The sequence below is a fragment of the Herpailurus yagouaroundi genome, unplaced genomic scaffold (assembly GCF_014898765.1).
Source record: "Herpailurus yagouaroundi ecotype Mexico unplaced genomic scaffold, PumYag 140, whole genome shotgun sequence".
In the NCBI taxonomy this organism is placed as follows: Eukaryota; Metazoa; Chordata; class Mammalia; order Carnivora; family Felidae; genus Herpailurus; species Herpailurus yagouaroundi.
In genome coordinates this window covers 52,028,579-52,045,361 of record NW_024412395.1, presented here as the reverse complement: position 1 = coordinate 52,045,361, position 16,783 = coordinate 52,028,579, and the positions used below count along the sequence as shown (strand labels likewise).

The 16,783-nt window shown below is 52.4% G+C and overlaps 1 protein-coding gene across 4 annotated transcripts in view; it reads right to left on the bottom strand.

Annotated features, from left to right (window-relative positions):
- GAD1 (glutamate decarboxylase 1) overlaps nt 1–9,964 on the bottom strand; it is a 42,798-nt gene extending 32,834 nt beyond the window's left edge. The window contains exons 1-3 of one of the 4 annotated variants that reach the window (XM_040475354.1): nt 9,599–9,964; nt 8,029–8,173; nt 4,529–4,591 (exon numbers count right to left, since the gene is read on the bottom strand). In XM_040475354.1, the coding sequence (XP_040331288.1) occupies nt 4,529–4,591; nt 8,029–8,110 (145 nt within the window). In that variant the 5' untranslated portion in view covers nt 8,111–8,173; nt 9,599–9,964. Of the gene's footprint in view, nt 1–4,528; nt 4,592–4,951; nt 5,079–8,028; nt 8,174–8,308; nt 8,523–9,241; nt 9,346–9,598 lie in introns of those variants that run through there. The other 3 variants (XM_040475357.1, XM_040475355.1, XM_040475353.1) reach the window with 3 other exon arrangements.
- Between the last annotated feature and the right edge of the window lie 6,819 nt (nt 9,965–16,783).

The following is a 16,783-nucleotide window of genomic DNA, read 5'->3' as shown; positions in this document are numbered from 1 at the left end:
AAGGCTGCAGTGATTGGAATCCTCCCACACACAGGAGCGGGGGGCTATTTTTGGAGGGAAGAACAGGCAGCAGGCCGTTCATTCTTCCCAGCACTCATCTTGTAAACTTATTGCTAGAGCCCCAAAGGACATCAGGAGAGGGGTAGGACACTATAATAAAGCTCCACAGTTGGATGTAATGATGGGGGTTGTATCCTTTCCCTCTCCTCTTCCCCTACTTTCTGAATTTCCCCTACAACCCCCAGAGTCCAAAACCTGGAGCCAGCACTCATTTGCCACAGGGATGCAGGAGCACTTGGCCCGTGAATTCCAAGACTGCTCACCTGCTCCTGGAACAGCGAGCTATGGAATTTGCCAGGCTAAAAAGACCAACCATGTGGCGTAGTGGAAATGAGGTCCTACTGGGTGAACTCTTACTCTTTAGGTCTCTGTCCTCTGGTTGGCTCTGACCCACTCCTTGGGAAAGCCATAAGTCTCTACCTTGAAACCCCTTAGAAACGCCTTTCCTCTGGGCAGCTGCAGGCCCTATGACCTTGATGTAGGCTTGGGATGTTATCTCCAAAGGAGGTGCTAACACAGGCATTCCCAGACGTCTCCTGATAGTATTGAGAGATGACAATTATGACACAACTTTAAATCTGCATCTCATCCTTGGGCCACACTTCCTGGAGTGCACTAGGAATCAATGTTTCCTATCAATCCTGTACTTAAGAATAGCACACTTACATTGCATTATAAATTGTGTTTAAAGCCATTAATTTGCTATATAAATTCTTACTGCATATTGCTATCAGAATAACAATTTCTTGGCAGGTATTTGTTTTCTAAGACATTGGGAGCCTCACAAAAGGTAAATGATCCAGACCTCTCATGGCTCTGAGAGGCTCTGGAAAGAAATGTATGCTTCTCCAAGGATGACCAGGTGGAGGGTGACATTGAAGTCAGTGCTTTGGCAACTTCCCCGGCCAGCAAGGGGTCCTGGAAGCAGGGGTCCCTGACACTGAAGCAGACTGTATTCTCTCTTGCTCTGCATACCACCCGTGAGAACCTAGTTCAAGCCTGTGAGTGACTGGTAATCCAGCTCAACATTCCTGAGAGGCAAAGAGAAAACCAGAGGCAAGCTTGTAGCACTCTAGCTAGCTTTAAGGGGAGAACAGGAGCAGGAGGTGAACCCTGCCATGACTCTTCCTCTGGGCAGTGAGGAGATCCTGAAGCTGATTCCTTACCCCTACCCCTAAACTCAAAGGCCTGGGGGCCCACTGAGCGGGGAAAGAGTGTAGGGAGCCAGAAAGCACTCGATTTGAGTCAGTTGTTTCCAAATGTGTCTGTGAGCTGTGCATGGCATAAGGGCACACGGCCAAGGGGTAAGTGGGGGTTGAAGCCCATCCCCCCCCCGCTCTTGCTGACCAAGCTGGAGCATGGAATTGCATCTACCTAAAGAAAGGAGCTCTTTTTCTGATTTTTATGGGCTGACCTTGCCAGGTCTCTCCCATCCCACCTTTTTTTACTTCAAGAGAAGCCAGAAATATAGAATATTCGAAGTCTTTCATTGTTTAAAAGTTGCATGGGGGCATCTGGGTGGCTCCGTCTGTTAAAGTGACTGACTCTTGGTTTTAGCTCAGGTTGTGATCTCACGGTTCACGGGTTTGAGCCCCACATCAGGCTGCAGCTGGCAGCCCGGAGCCTGCTTGGGATTCTCTCTCTCTCACTTACTCTCTCTCTCTCCCTTTCTCTCTGCCCCCTCCCCTGCTCATGCTCTCTCAAAATAAATAAACCTAAAAAAAAAAAAAAGTTGCATGGCAGCTGACACAAAATTAAACACACCCACATCTCATGGGCTAAGTAAACCAGCTCGGAGGCTATAACTGGTAGCCAGTTTTAGAACTCTGCGTACATAAGTGATGGAGGGCCAAGGACACAGTGAGAAGTTAGCAGAACCCAGAGCCCAAACTTTGGGCTTCCTGCATCGCGTTCTATTTAAGTCATACCACCGTGCCTGTAGCTACCCCACTCTACATCTTGGCAGACCCTGGGTTTTCTCTACCTGATTATTTTCCCAGAGGATTCTGGCATCACCGGTGAGACCCAGGGCCTTCCTCGCAGCTTTAGTCCCTGGCTTCCAAGGAAGGGAGGTTGGAGAGGGGGTGGGAGTTGAATCTTGGCAAGGCACTGAAGATGTTTAGGGGAGTCACCCAGGGCAATGGGGATTTGGAGGCTGGAAGAGGACCATTAATTCTTACCCCGTCCTAATGTGAAAGGTCAAACCAACCTGGGTAGTGCCAAGAAGGCGGCATCCAGGCTGGTGAATGTCTGGGGGGAAGGGAGCTGGGGTGTCTGTGCTTGGCGAGGTGGGAAGGCTGTAGATTTAGGTCAACACCGAAGACTTCACTTTGGACAGCCAGAGTTGGCCCAAAGTATGGAAACTAAATCTGCCTGGGGTTTTGTTTCCTTTCAGAATCAAACCTAACGTGAAGCCTCCTCACGCGTGGCCCCCAAAGCTTGCCTATTAGCAGAAGGCAATTTCCCCTCAACAGACTACCAGGCCTCTCCTCCTGTCAAACAGGTTGCGACTTCTCTGAATTTAGCGTCGGGGTACGTGTGTGTTTAGAAACAAAGGAGAAACTCTCTGGGGATGGTCACCTCCAAATGTTCCAGAGTCCTTCCTCAGGCTAAACTGATGCAAACTCGGGGACTCCTATTTTCAGACCCAAGGAAGCTCAACTCTTTCTTGCCCAGTTACTCTTTAGAGACGTTTCAGGTGTGTCTCCCGAAGGGGGCAGTTAGACCTTTTCTTCCCCCGACTCGGAGAGGGGGGCGTAGAGGGCAAGGCCTGGGGCGCGAGGACGGACGCAGGGAATGCGGGTGGACGAAGGCTGCCCGCCAGGCAGGCGCAGGACCGCGGGGAAGGCCACGCTCATCCCAAGTCTCCCCCGCCCTCCCCGCGACCGCGGCGGGCGCCCAGGGCTCGTTCAGTTCTGCTTGCCCGGCTGCATGACAATGACGGCTGCAGAAGCTGAGCGCCGCGGCCGCCGAAGGGACCCGGCGCGAAACGGGCCATTAAGCCGGGAATGGCAGCGGGGGGGAGGGGGCTATTTATAGAACAAAGCTCGGCTGCGGCCAGCTGCCCCCGCGCGCGGACGCGGCCCCGGCCTAGCCCCGCGGGCCTCGCGTGCTGGGGAGAGGGTCAAACCCGGGGCCGCCCCGCGCGGCAGGGCTGGGCTTTCCCTGGAAGATGGCTGGGTCTAGTCGAGCAACGCTTGCTCACCGAGAATGCTGCTTGTTGGATCAAAGGGACAGAGCCCCGGAAACGCAGGGAGGGCGCCGCGCGGCAAAGCGGGGGAGGGAGGGTAATTCCCAGAAGCCGTTAAATGCCCCCGGTCTGCTCCGGCCCCAGCTGCCGCCTTCCTCGGGCCCCCGGACGCAGAGAAGCTGGAAGAGCAGGCCCGGGGAACACGCCGTGGCCGGCCCGCGCTCGCGGCTGGGGCGGGCGTGCCCCCTACTCGTTCCGCCGCTATCTCCCGCGCGCAGCCGCTGACGGATGGCTCTTTAATAAGCCCCTCGTTAATCTTCCCCCGCCCCTCCGCCCCCTGCCCGTCCGTATTTTCTGGCCCGATAAGGTTAGAGATTTTAGACGGTGAAATGTAGCAAGGAAAGCAAGTCCTCATTGTTCAGCCGGAGCCACTCAGCTGTGTCCCTTCGAACAAATCTCCTTTTTCCCTTACAAAAAAAAAAAAAAAAATTACAGCCCTTGGGCGTTTTCATTTCAGACCATCACGTCTCCGGAGAAAGGTTCTTTCTCCTTTCCAGCTCCCAGATCTATTTTTCTTCCTCTTTGGCAAATCGTGCCCGACACCCCCTTTCTCCTCTTGCGGCCCCACGCCCCCGCCTGCCCCGTTTTCCTACCCTCCTCTCCTTCAAGGGCAGGCTCCGCAAACCCTCTGGACTGCGCCCGCTCACACCTCCCCCAGGCAGGCCACCGGGGGCTGCAGGCAAAGAATGAAAGAACGAAATCTGAATCCGTTATGACATATCGGAGCAAATTCTCAAACTGGGGAGGCCACTTTCAACGTACGTTTGGCGGGGGTAGGGGGCACGACCTGCCAGCCTCCGCCTCAGGCGGAAATCGTGCCTTAGGCCTGCTCTCCAGGAAAACCAGACTAGTTGACCTTTTCTACCAGACCCTCTGGCCGCAGGTTGAGCGCACGCGTAGGAACGACCCGGACGCCGGGCAAGAAGAGCCCGGCTGCCGCGAGGGGGCGCTGTGCTCGCGCTTTCTCGCCTTAGACCGGGGAAGTCCCGCCGTGTCTTGGTTAGTCCCGGACTCCAGCAAAAAAGGTCCCTCCCGGCCGGGTCAAGCAAAGGCGGAGGAGGGTTAAGACCGGTAGAGGAGCGTCTCGCTAGGCGTCGGGGCTTTAGAAAGCCAAACCCAAGAGATCGGATCTCCTTCTGCGTGCGCCCCACTCTCCCAAACCCTCAAAACCCGCGAGCTGCGCCGGCCCGCCAGGCCCCAGCGGGCCCTTTCACTCACCGCAGATCTTGAGCCCCAGTTTTCTGGTGCATCCATGGGCCACGCCGCACCAGGTGTCATATGCTAAAAAGCAAAAGAGGTGCGATCAGTGAGATTCGGAACGTGGGGGACCGGGTCGAGGGCAAATGTGTTCTGGGGAGGAGGAGGCAGGTCTTTCGCCAGTGCTCCTCAATAAAAACTCCTTCGTGAAAGGAGCAAGAAGCCAGATCCGTGGGCCGACGGGCAGACTCGTGCCCTTCGAGGGCCCATCACACTCCCTTCCTGTTCCCACTTTCAGTTATAGAACGGGGTCTCTGGAAGGCCGAGAACCCACGGGACCCGCCCGTCTCTCCAAGCGACACTGGCAGGGGAGCTGGGGAGGCAGGATCGGAGTGGGACAGGGCCGAACCCACGTGCAAAAGACGGGGCCAGGCCGCTCCTTACCCAGGACCCACCCTCCAGGCCCTGTCCCTTGGCCTCCGCCTTGCGGACTCGAAGGGCGACCACAGCAGCCCGGAAAGGGAACACAGAGGCATCTGGGACCAAAACGTCTCATAATTTCTTGGCGGGTCTCCAGCCGAGTGGCAGCTTAAAATAAACTGGCATGAAATGGGGTCGCGGAAGAGTTCAGGAATTAATTGGGTGAAAAATAGTATTTGACTAGATGATCGGGCTCGCATGGCTGCTCTTCAGTCGGACCCAGAATCGGGAAACAATAGTGCGCCTCCGGTCCTCATCTCCGATCCCTTCTTCCCAACCTGCCCCTCATTAACCCTTCCCTCGGACGTCTCGGGTGTGGAGCGGGAGAACGCAAAGGGAATCGGGCGCCTTTCCTCCGGGTCCGAATGGCAGACCATTCTGCTGCTGTGCTTTCCTTCATTACCAGGCTCAAACTCCTCAGGGTCTATGCTGCCCTCGAGGTTCGGCTTCCAGGAAGGTGCACGGGGGTGCCTGTGGCGCCCGCACTCTAACTGGTGTGGTGGGCCCAGAGTGAAATACCCTTCGTATCTCTCAAAGCAAGGCGCCTCCAATCATTCCCATCCCCCACCCCACCCTGGCCCAGCCTTTCAGCCCCGCGCGAATGTTGGTGGTGATAAGGAGAGTGACATCCATTAAACCCGAGGCACAACAGAGCCCCAGCGGGGAGAAGAAATAGACCGACGTCAGTGAGACAGCAGGTCACAGATGGAGTTCCTGCCTCAGACAGCAAATCGGTGCGAAAGCAAAACCCTTATAATAATACCTGGCGGGTAAAGAGCTATTTCCACTCAATAAAGTGCTTTTGCTTTAAACAGCATCTCCACTAATACTCAGAACAACCCTGTGAAACAAGAAGAGTGTTAATCTTAATACTCATTTTACAAATAAAAACATTGAGGTTCAGAGAGGTTAGGCGAATTTTCCAAGGTTACTCTGCTGGGACATTGGCGTTCAGACCTACTGCACTGCCTTTCACAGTTGGGGGGTTATAGTGAAATAAAGGGACAGAAAGATGAGGAAAGGAAGTGAGTGATCCCCTTTGGCTCAAGGAAGGTCCAGGAGACCGAGTGGCGGAGAGCTGGGAGAAGGGGTCGCTGGAGCAGGAGGCCGAGTAAGGTTGTGCGGATCAAGCAAGGCCACTTCCCAAGAGAGCTTGGAGGGAGAAACGGAGCCAGCAGGCGGGTAGAGGGTGTGTCTGCAAGGGAGGGTGAGAGCCGGTGGAGAGCCGGGCAAGCGCTTGCAGCTTAGGATGCCCGCTCCGCAGCTAGGCTGCTGGGGGGGCGACTGACGGCGTTCTCAGGACAGGTGCTGCACGCTCTTCCCAGGCAGGGTCCTCGACTATCTTCCTTCTGCCTCGGTGGCTTCCGGGCGCGCTAGGCCAGGTGCGGACTCAGGTCAGCGCCTCCACTGGTTCTCGCACCCGAGGTTGGGCGTGTGCGTTAGACCGTGGGCTACCGCCGGGGGTAAGGTTAACGGGGGTAGGGTGGGATGCGGGCAGGACTCTGAGGTGGGTGAACACAGCGATCGCCCAGCCCTATCAGGCAACAAAAAAGGGGCGGGAAATGTGAGAGGTCTGGAAAAGAAATCCATCAAGGCCAGAGCAACAGACAAAGGCGGGCAGGCCTCGCGTTCCTCCCGGCCTGTTCCGGCCAGCTCGGCCGCCAGTGCCCGGCTCACGTGCCACCAGGGCTGGCGGCTCTCCCGAGCCCCTCTTTGTTGTGTGGGTAATTGTAGCTCGCCTGGGAGGCGGGGAGAGGGAGCTGCAAAGGGAACTGAAACGCAACCTCAGGACTTAAACCCCGGTCTCCGGGGCCAGGAGCCAGTAGCTGCGCCAAAGAATTGGAGAGAGGGCTTGCCGGATAACAATCCCCCACCTTCGTTTATGGGAACAATTGACATTTTCTCAAGCTTATAGAAAGTGCCATAAAAGCGTAGCAATAAGCTCTTCTAACCACACTGCCACTCCTAAGCCCCTCTTATATAGAAATTCTGGGGCTGTTACTACTGGAGCTGATAGATTGGTGTGTGTGTGTGTGGGGGGGTGCACATATCAATCCAAAATGGGAAAAAAGAAAAACAATTCCCTCATCGCCACGCTTCTACAGAAAGGTAGGAAATACATCTAAATGAAAGACAGATTCTGGAAATGGGCTAAGGAGCACACTGAGCTAGAGGTGGGGAAGCATAAAGCCGTCCCCCCCCCCCCCACGCGGGGTGTGGGGGGGCCCGGTGGGTGGGGGGCAAATCTGTCAATTGCTAACAGATCTCCTGCCCCGGAGAAAGGATGGGTGCCCTCTCCTCCCGCCCTAGCAAAGCTGCTTGCCCCTTCCTAGTTCCCCACCTCTCTCCATTCAGGTTGCTGCCCGATCCTTGCTTTCTCTTTTCTTTTTTCTTTTTCTTTTTCCTTTTTTTGGTCTGAGATGTAATTAATTGCCTGAAATGTCGAGGCTCGATCTCAAACCGTTTTATGCACCTTTCTCACTCCTGGCTTCTCCCTCACTCGTCAATAGCTCGACGCAAATTTCCAGCAATTAGGGACCCCGAGTTTTCTAAAAGCTGCAATTAACGTCGAAATTTCCGCTGATTATAGACTTCGAGCACAGCGCGGGGTGGGGGGGGGGGGGGGGAGGAGGGGGCCGGATCTCCGCTCAACGAGAGCTGGAGACAGAAAACTCTATTCCCGCCGAGGCTACAGTCTCCTCACACCGCCCTCTGCCCTGACCCCAGTCGTCCCACCAAGCGAAGAAACCACACACAACAAAAACAATACTCTCTCTGTCCGTCCCTCCCCCGAAGCGAAGCCCCCAACGATCGCCGCTGCTCGAACCTTGTGCGGTTCCTACGCTCCAGCGCCCCAGAATCTCCTGGCATCCCTGGCAGTCAAACGACCTCTGGCCAGGACCCAGGTCAGGGCCCCATCTCTTTCCAGCCTCCATCATCTCTGCGTTCCCCCTTCCCTTTCCGTCAGCGCAGCCTCCTCACGTCCCAGCGCCCCCATCTTCCCCGCAGTCTATTTGATAGGAAACTGGGACAGAACCTACTTGTGGGGCGCAGGTTGGTAGTATTGGGGTCCGCTCCCGCATTCGAGGAGGTTGCGGACGAAGAAGGGGTCGAAGACGCCATCAGCTCGGTCGTCCTGGGGCCTCTGCTGTCCGGGGTCCTCGGCCAGTCGCGCGCAGGAACAGGCTGCAAAGAGAAGCGAGAGCAGTGCGGGGAGGGCTTCCGGGGTCCGGCGCGGGAGGCGACTGAGCAGCGGGGGGCGCGGACGCTCCCCCAGAAGTCTGGGCTTGGGACAGAGAGGCGGGAGGAAGGGCACCTAACCGGCTGGGTCGGGGTGCGCCGAGGGGAGGAGGAGACGTGCGCGCGATCTCTGGGACTCTGGCGCTGGCAACGTAGCCCAGGGCTGCTCTCCAGTCTGGCGGCGGAGCGAGGTGACCTGGAGTGCAGCGCAGAGACTAGGGGAGCCCAAGGCCAGTGCAAAACGCTGAGGTGCGGGGGATAGGGGTAAGAGGGCACGGGAGGCTCAATGTGCGATTTTCCAGCCGAGCCACGACCAGCCCCATTGGGCTCTCAGCAGCCTGAGGGCGGGCAGGCGGGGGGAGCGCGCACGGGGCGGGCACGTCTGGTTCGGTGTCTGGTTCCCGTTGTTGTGTCTGGCTAATTCCCTGGAAAGAAGGAGGGTAACTGCTCCGGGGACCGGGGACTTTGGTGAGACAAGGTGAGGGAAAAAAAAGAGTCATATTTTTACATTCTCTCCCTGACTTGATCGGGGAAGAACTACAATCACCTTGCACTCCAGACAGCAAGAAAGCAGCGAGCGGGTCGGAAACCTTGTCCCACCCCGCTTTGAGCCATCTGGAAGCCTAGGATGAGGCTCGGTCCGGGTTTCTCTGTTCCCTCTCCACCTAACTCTCTGAGGTCCCGGGATTTGTCGCTGTACAAAGCCGGAGATTGAGGGGGGCAAGAAAGGACATTACCGGAGAAACGAACTTGCCCTCTGCGCGCTGAAGGCGGCAGACTAGGATCGGTGCGCTACGCCCCTGTACTGCGCTCGGCGCTGGCGCGATGGCTACCGAAGGCCCCGGGACAGAGAGTGCGGGCCAATCTGGGTAGATCTAAGACTCTGCAGAGTAGCAGCCGCCGGCCACAGCCTTCACAAGCACCCTGGGACCCCACGCCTAGCCCTGCGAGCGCCCTCAATACAGCAACGCAGACAGCCGGTAGACCGCCGCTTCTGGGGAAGTAACAGGTTACCGCTCCGAGTCGCGCCTTTTGGCTGCCGCTGCCCACGAGCCCTTCGGTGAGACCCGCGCTCACAGCCAGGAAGCGTTGGGGAAAATCGTTCTCTCTCCACTTCAGCGCAGGTCTCAGCTTCTGGACATCCCTAGGCGTGAATTTCGCTGGTGCGGGATTGGATGAGTGTGAGGGCGGGGGTCACTGCGCCGCGCACCAAGGGAGAGCCAGGAGTGGGGCGGGCGGGACGCGTTCTGCTCGGGAGGGTAGATGGCGGTCGCCGGGAGTGGGGGTTGACCAAGAAACCGTGGGTGAAGAGCACCCAGCTGAAGAGCTGAAGCTGGGCACTGGGAAGTCCAGGCGGCCGCGCTTACCCACCTGGGCTAGGCGACAGTAAGCCGGGCGCTCCCGCCGCTCTTCTGCGCAGCGCGCAGCGAACCGTTCGGCTCCGGTCCTGCCACGGGCGTGATCTTCCCGGCGTCACCTCCAGCTGCCTCCTAGCTCCCGCCAGCACCGTCCCGCACGCGAGCGCCAGGAGGAGAAGAGAGCAGTCGGGAGAGGCAGCTGCTAGGCTTTGGGGGAGGCGGGGGCGGAGTGGGGAGGCGGGGACCGGCTCGGCGGGGGAATCACGAGGCCGCTGCTTGCGGGGGCAGCTCGTCGGCAGAGCGGTGGGGCTCCTTTGCAGGTGCCTGATCGCCTCTGGAGCTTTAAAGGGCGATTATAAATCCAGATCACGGTTTGGGGCCCGGAAAAAAAAAAAAAAAGGCCCTATGAGTAATCCAGGCTGTACTCAACGTGCTCTATTTTTTGAAACAGAGTGTCGGGTAAGACGATGGAAAAGATAATTTCTATGAAGAGTTCTGCCTTGTTGAGTGCTTCTTCTTCATCCCTCTCTCCCTTTCCCTTCCCCTCCCATACTTTTGAGAAGACTAGAGCAGTGGCTTTCTTTCCTCGCTGTCCTCCCGGATCTATGTGACCCGATGACGCTTTCTTGAGTAAAAGGGAGCTCTGGGGTTGCGTCCTCACTGGCTTTCTATTGAACCAGGATTGTGGTAAAAGCAAAGGAGGCAGAGATGAGGGGGGAACCCTCAGACCCCTGGAGAGACCCCCACTCCTTTCCCTTCAGTTTCCTCATCCAGCTCAGAGCCTCCCCAAAGTACCTCAACTGAGTAACTGCTACCCACTGCCATCCGCAGAGCAAAGGTCCCGTTTCCCATCCACTGTGCACTCCCTGCTTGCTTTGGTCCCCTTGGTAATGGGGAAAGAAGTCCTCCTGATTGATCACATCTGAAGGTTAATAACACGCACGAGCGCTGCTCTGAGACAAACGGGAAACCCGAGCCCCAGGGGGCGGGGGTGGGGGTGGGGAGCAGACAGTCACTCCCTGCCCTGCCCACTCTCCTCACTCCTCTTTCGATTTTGCGCTTTTAAAGGATTTTCCCTTTGCAATATTTAAACATATTTAATGAATTGCCGCGTTGGGAGAAGCCCCTCATAATAAAAAGGCGTTCGCGGAAAAATTTCCACCAGGGGGCGCCAGGCACTCAGAGACCGCGAGGCCCTGTGTTAGCGGGGTCTTTCCTCCCGGCGGGAGCTAACACCTGGAAGGGCTGTCTGGGCTCTGTTCTTCTCCTGCCTGGTCAAGCCATCCCTCAGCCACCCTCGTCGCTAATGTATGTTCTCCTCTTTCCAATTCCTCAATTTCTTTTTCTTTGGGGCAAAAAAAAAAAAAAAGTTTATCTTTGTGTGTATCTGGATGATATCGTGTAACCAGTGATTCCTTTATTCGTTTCACAGTGATTTTTCGCCTCCTGTTGGCGGTGCAGCAGGCAGGGGTTATTTATGGACAAGTCTGCGGCCTTGCTGGTCCAACCGAAGCCCACACCTTCTCTCTGAATAGTCTTGTCTCCTTTTACCACGACACTGTGGGGATGCAGAAAATCTTACTAATCACCGAAAATTCCATAATAGAGATCGAAGATTCTGCTCTGAGAAGATACAGTCCCATCAGTAAGAGGGTTCGCGCTCTGAGGTTTGAAATCACCGCGTTGCCCTTGATACTAAAGAAAATACTGTCGTCCTCTCTCCACCTTGCAATAAAAGCTCGGGCACTTTTTAAGGACACAAAAGCATCCTGAACGGGGGTGGGGAGGCGGGGTAGGGCAGTAACCTCAGCTCTGAGCTCCAGAGCTCCAGGCTGGGCAAGGTGGGCGTGCCCAATCAAAGCAGGAAACATCCCTTCAAAACCCGGCACCGCAACACACGAAAAGTGCAGTTTACTCTGAAATGAGGCTGGGAGTTCCACCCACGTCCCCTCCCAGAGCCTCCCTAAAGGAGATGTTGCACCAATCAGAGAGCCCAGTGCCGGTGCTAAATCATTGAGGACGCGCGGAGCAAGTCGACTGTCGGGAGGAGGCAACAAATCCCGATACCCTTCGGGGTCCGCTGTCTCAGAAAGATGCCGGCTCTCCCTGTCTCCTCAACCTTCTCCTAAGACCGGAGATTCTCCGGAAAGGAAGATCCGTTTACTTTCACCTGTGGCTTGAGACTCAGAAATTTCCAACCACTCCTTCTTCTGACCCCATTGTCCAAAACGTTCACCCCTAACGTTTTAGCTAAGGAAATTATCTCGTTGGAAAAAGAAATCTATAAGAGCAGGTATCACAAATTAAAGTTGAGTCCGTGCAATTGCGAGGACATCCCTCTCACTCCTTTATGGAGGGGGAGGGAATGAAGTCTTCTCCTTAACTTAAAAATGTTTAACTAGGGGCACCTGGGTGGCTCATTGGGTTAAGCATCTGACACTTGATTTCAGCTCAGGTCATGATCTCACAGTTCGTGAGTTCGACCCCCGCATGGGGGCTCTGTGCTGACAGAGCCTGCTTGGGATCCTCTCTCTCCCTCTCGCTCTGCCCCTCCCCCACTTGCTCTCTGTATTGCTATCAAAATAAAAATAAACTTAAAAAATGTTTAACTAAATATTAATAATTAGTCATTAAACGAATATTTATTAATCATCTGCCTCGTGAGAGGCACTATTCTCAGGGAGTTTTACACTGTCCCAGCAACTTATATTATCTCTGTACTCGTGGAGGTGACATTCCAGGTAGGCAGGGAGAGTAACAGAAGCGCTCCCCCCCCCGGCCCCCCCCCACACCAAGTTGGGGGCTTCATGGTTTGGGTTAGTTGCCGATTATTCCCCATTCCAATCCAGACTCTTGGGCTCTACGAGGATGTTAAGGAACTAAGGGCCTGAAATTACAGCCAGTTCCAGCACACGAAGTTGGGAGGCAGGGCACGGCACTTTCAGAACCAAGGACAGCGCACGCAGCTCGGTCCCTTAGGCCTCCCTTTGGTCGGCTTCAGTCACCAGCCCTTGGCCAACCCTCCCCACTCACCCTGCCCGTCTCCCTCCCTGCTGTTAACTGCTGTGTTTTTCCCTTCTTGGAGTGGGGGGTGGGAGAATAGTGTATTTCGCCCTCTCCTTCTCGGTAAGAATTTGTAGTGAGGGTGGTTGTGGTTGTCTTTTGGCTCTTTAGAACATTTGGAATCCGTATTTTTGTTTTGCGCTATTCTTTTTATCTTTTATTACTCCCGGTATGGGTGGTGGGGAGATGCTTTGGACAATGAGGGTGGAAAATAGATATTCCCTACAGGGACTCGAACCGGTGCTGAGAGGTGGTCCGGAAGGGAGTGGTGTCCGCCCAGCTGTTTCGTTTGCATTTGATGTAAGGTTTAGAGCTTTGAAGAAAGGGGAACACGGCGCCCAGAGGCAGACGGAGTGGGCGAGTGCGAGTCCTCCGTTCTCTCCGGGGTGTTAGGGGTTTCCGAGCCTGCAGCCTCGGCTACTTGATCCTGTCCACTCAGGACAACCTTCCTTTAGGTCAGAGATGGCTGGAACTTGGGAACACGACCCTCCGCCCACAATGCCCTTTCCCAGGGATGTTTAAAGATATTCCTGTTGGATTTGGAGCAGAGCCTTTCAGCAAAAGAAAAAAGGGAAGGGTGGGAGGAGAGTAAGACATGGAAGGGGCGCCTAAACAGGCTGCGGGTGAGATTTTTATGCGTAAAATATGGTCCACGTCAAGGTGAGTAAATAAGAAACGTCAATCTTTTTTTTTTTTTTTTTTTTTGACGCATTTAGCATTCTTAGCCTCTAGGAAAGGTAATTTAGAGTCACGGTGTTGGTTCATTTCAGCTGGCTCTTTAGGTCTATTTTAAGTATCTAATTTATGACCAAAAAAGAGGGGAAAAAAATGGCAGTGCTCACCGTTTAAACGTCTGTCTCCCGAGACCAGGGCTGTGAAAAGCGTTGTTAACCTTACACTCGGCTTTTCTTAAGTCGAAGCTAAAAGTCTATTCGGCGTGTTTGTGTACTTTAAAGATAGTTCCCAAATCATTCTGTACTTTCTTTGGGAACCATAGCTAAATAGACACCCCCGCCTCAAAAAAAAACCCCACGCCATACTCACTCCTGGGAGGCAGGAAAGGGTTAAAAGGGTGGTGAGGAAGGCAGAATTTCAGCCACAACGCTGGAAAGGACTCCGGAAATTACAGTCTTTTCTCCTGTCGGAGAGCGCTGAGTTCCTCAGATAATCGTCAAATGGTCCCTTCCTTCTTGGTGTTCAAAAGATGAAATATTCTAATGTTAAAGAAATTAATCAAGGAGGACAGAGTGATTTGTATTTGGGCAAATCGTGTGTAAATCTTAAACTCAATTCCTGCTATTCCAAACACGTAGACAGAAGGACCAGCAGGTGGCGATAGATAACAATTTCTGAGAGGAAACAACGGCTCCACAAGAAAGCAGTTCTTCAAGGAAAACTGCAGGCCCTTCCCACTTCCCACTCATACCCTGCCATATTTCACAAAGCAGAGCCGTTTAAAAGGCTGAGAGATGCTGCCAGAAGTGGCCTGAAACACCTAGGATCTCTACCCCTTTGGTGAAAGAGAAGGAGATGCGAATATCCATTTCTTTCCCATGGAGCTTCACCCCAAAGGTAGCCTGAGGAAAGGCACTCTTTGATATTAGGCAAGGTATTTCACTGCAAAAGTGGAGACCAGGGAAATAACAGATCTGGATTGCAATTCTGATGGAGAGCTCTTAAGATGTATTCATGTTTTCTGCTCTTCTCTCGACAAAAACTAGGACAAATCAGTCCTTTCCCAAAGGAGTGGGACGGAAGAAAGTTGACTTTCCAAATGAGATGCTTTGGTGAAACAGTATGGAATGGTAGAGTGGGTACAGTAATATTTTATCTATTTCAGTGTAAAAGCCCTTAACTATTTAAAATAACAGGTATTAGCCTTTATTTTTTTTAGAGGCATGTGCCTGGGACTGTTGTTTATGAGAAGGCTCTGGAAGGTTCTGATGCAGTAATGGAGAATCTGATCATTTAAACTTGTTTCAGATTGGGTTTCTTCCCTAAGCCTGGCCAGGTACACGGGGGAGAAAAACTGGAAAGTTAATGGGAGGGATTCATGTGAGCTGCTGTAGCTCAGTTCCCTTTATGTCAAGAAACTTTATGTAAGAAACTTACATGTAAGAGCTCACTGGAATGTATTCACAGCCAAGAGTCTCACCTATAACATCTGCAAATCAGTACCATGGGTTTCCCCAAAGCAGTTAGTCACCTGGAGCTCATTCTTTCTATCTTACTCTCAGTTACAAGGCTGAGGTCCTGTTTTCTTTGCCTTTGGATAAATCAGGAACCCTTTAGATCTGCACAGCCTGAAATCTCAAGCAATCCCTAAATATGTGGATTAAATGGGTCAGTATCTTCTCACTGAGGCTACAGGCACAGTATCTCAACTTCAAAGCCAGGGACAAGCCACAGGCAACCACTGGAACAGCTGAATAGACAATATATCTCTAAAATCTTCAGGCAGCCATCTGGAAGGCACCTAGCAACTGTGGAGTGAGTGTGGGGACTTGTTTTGCATCGATTTTTTTTTTTATCAGGATTCAGAGGAGTTGAAAAGAAAATGTAGAGAAGGAAGAAATAAGTCTTAAAAAGTCAGAGCCCTCTACAAGACCTCAACTAGCCTATGAAGGATCAGCCAGTTTTATTAGTATTTAAACCACTGGTTTAACAGGTTGTAAAATATCTCAATTTAACGAGTTTTACTTTGAGACAACTTTCTGAAAGTATTCTTTTAATTCTGTGTAGTACATGATTTTTAACATTTTTCTTCTTACTGTTTTTCATTGGTGGGTTGCAAATTAAGAGAAGGCAGCTTTAGAATGATGATGTTGTCTGCTAATTTGTGATTCTGCCTCACCTTTGGTTGAGTTCTTCTGATGCCAGTAGGAAGAAACTGAATTTGGCGCCTGTTATGATGAGGAAGAGATTTTTCTCCTAACACACTGCTCAGTAGTAGACAGGGAACTGTGAAATTTATCATCTTTACAGAGTAATCATTTTCAAGTTATATTTTTTATGGAAAGATATTTAAAATAATTTTTATTAGAGATGAAGATACACTTAGGGACCTGAGAGCATGAAACACAGAGAGCTTTGTTTCAGAGTAGAAGAGGATGTAACTTAAAGTATTAAAAAAAGAAGGAAAGAATCTTATGAAAGTTAACCAACTACTTGTTGGAAAGGAATAATTTTCTCTGCTCTTCAAGGTCCTTCTAGCTGGACTAAAAATCAAGTTGACATGAGACAGATTAACAGGAGAAAATTAAATTTCATTTTGTACATGTAGAAAATCCACACAGATAGGAAATTCCAAAGACAGGCAGGCAAAAAGAAGAATAATGTCATCCTGAACTAAGGAGAAGAGATTAGGGGTCTGGGACTTCAAAGGGAAGGAATGCAATTCACAGGAAAATGAAAAAGAGTGAACAGTGTTTACCAATAAATGTCTGCTAGCCTACTCACGAACAATGGGATTTGATCAAATAGGCTTTGTTCGATTCCTCCCTGTCTACCACATCTAGTTCATATTATACTGTAGTTATGTGTGGTGATTGCTTTCTTCCTACCTGAAGTCCTCTATTTAAATTCTTTTTAGGCAGTTGGGGCACCTGGGTAGCTCAGTCTGTTAAGCGGCTGACTTCAGCTCAGGTCATGATCTCGCAGTCCGTGGGTTCGAGCCCCGCATGGGGCTCTGTGCTGACCGCTCAGAGCCTGGAGCCTGTTTCGGATTCTGTGTCTCCCTCTCTCTCTGACCCTCCCCCATTCATGCTCTGTCTCTCTCTGTCTCAAAAATAAATAAACGTTAAAAAAAAATAAATTCTTTTTAGGCAGTTGATTAGGAGGTTAAGAGCTTTTCTGGAATCTTCTGGTTTTTTTTTTTTTTAATTGCTTTTTAACTCAAAAGAATTGTTATGCCAAAGTGGCCCATCTTGGGTTGGCCTGCCCTCTGCCCCTACAGTTAAAAGTGTATTTGTACAGTTATTCAGCAACAGGAGAGCTACGTAATCAATTCTAAGCAAACAGGGACTGGGGATTGGGGGGGAGTATTGGTGATGGATTGCAATTATCCCTATTTAAAGTATACAATTAAGCATAAGCATAAGCAAGTTTGTGAATATAACTGTTCTATGAAGATCAG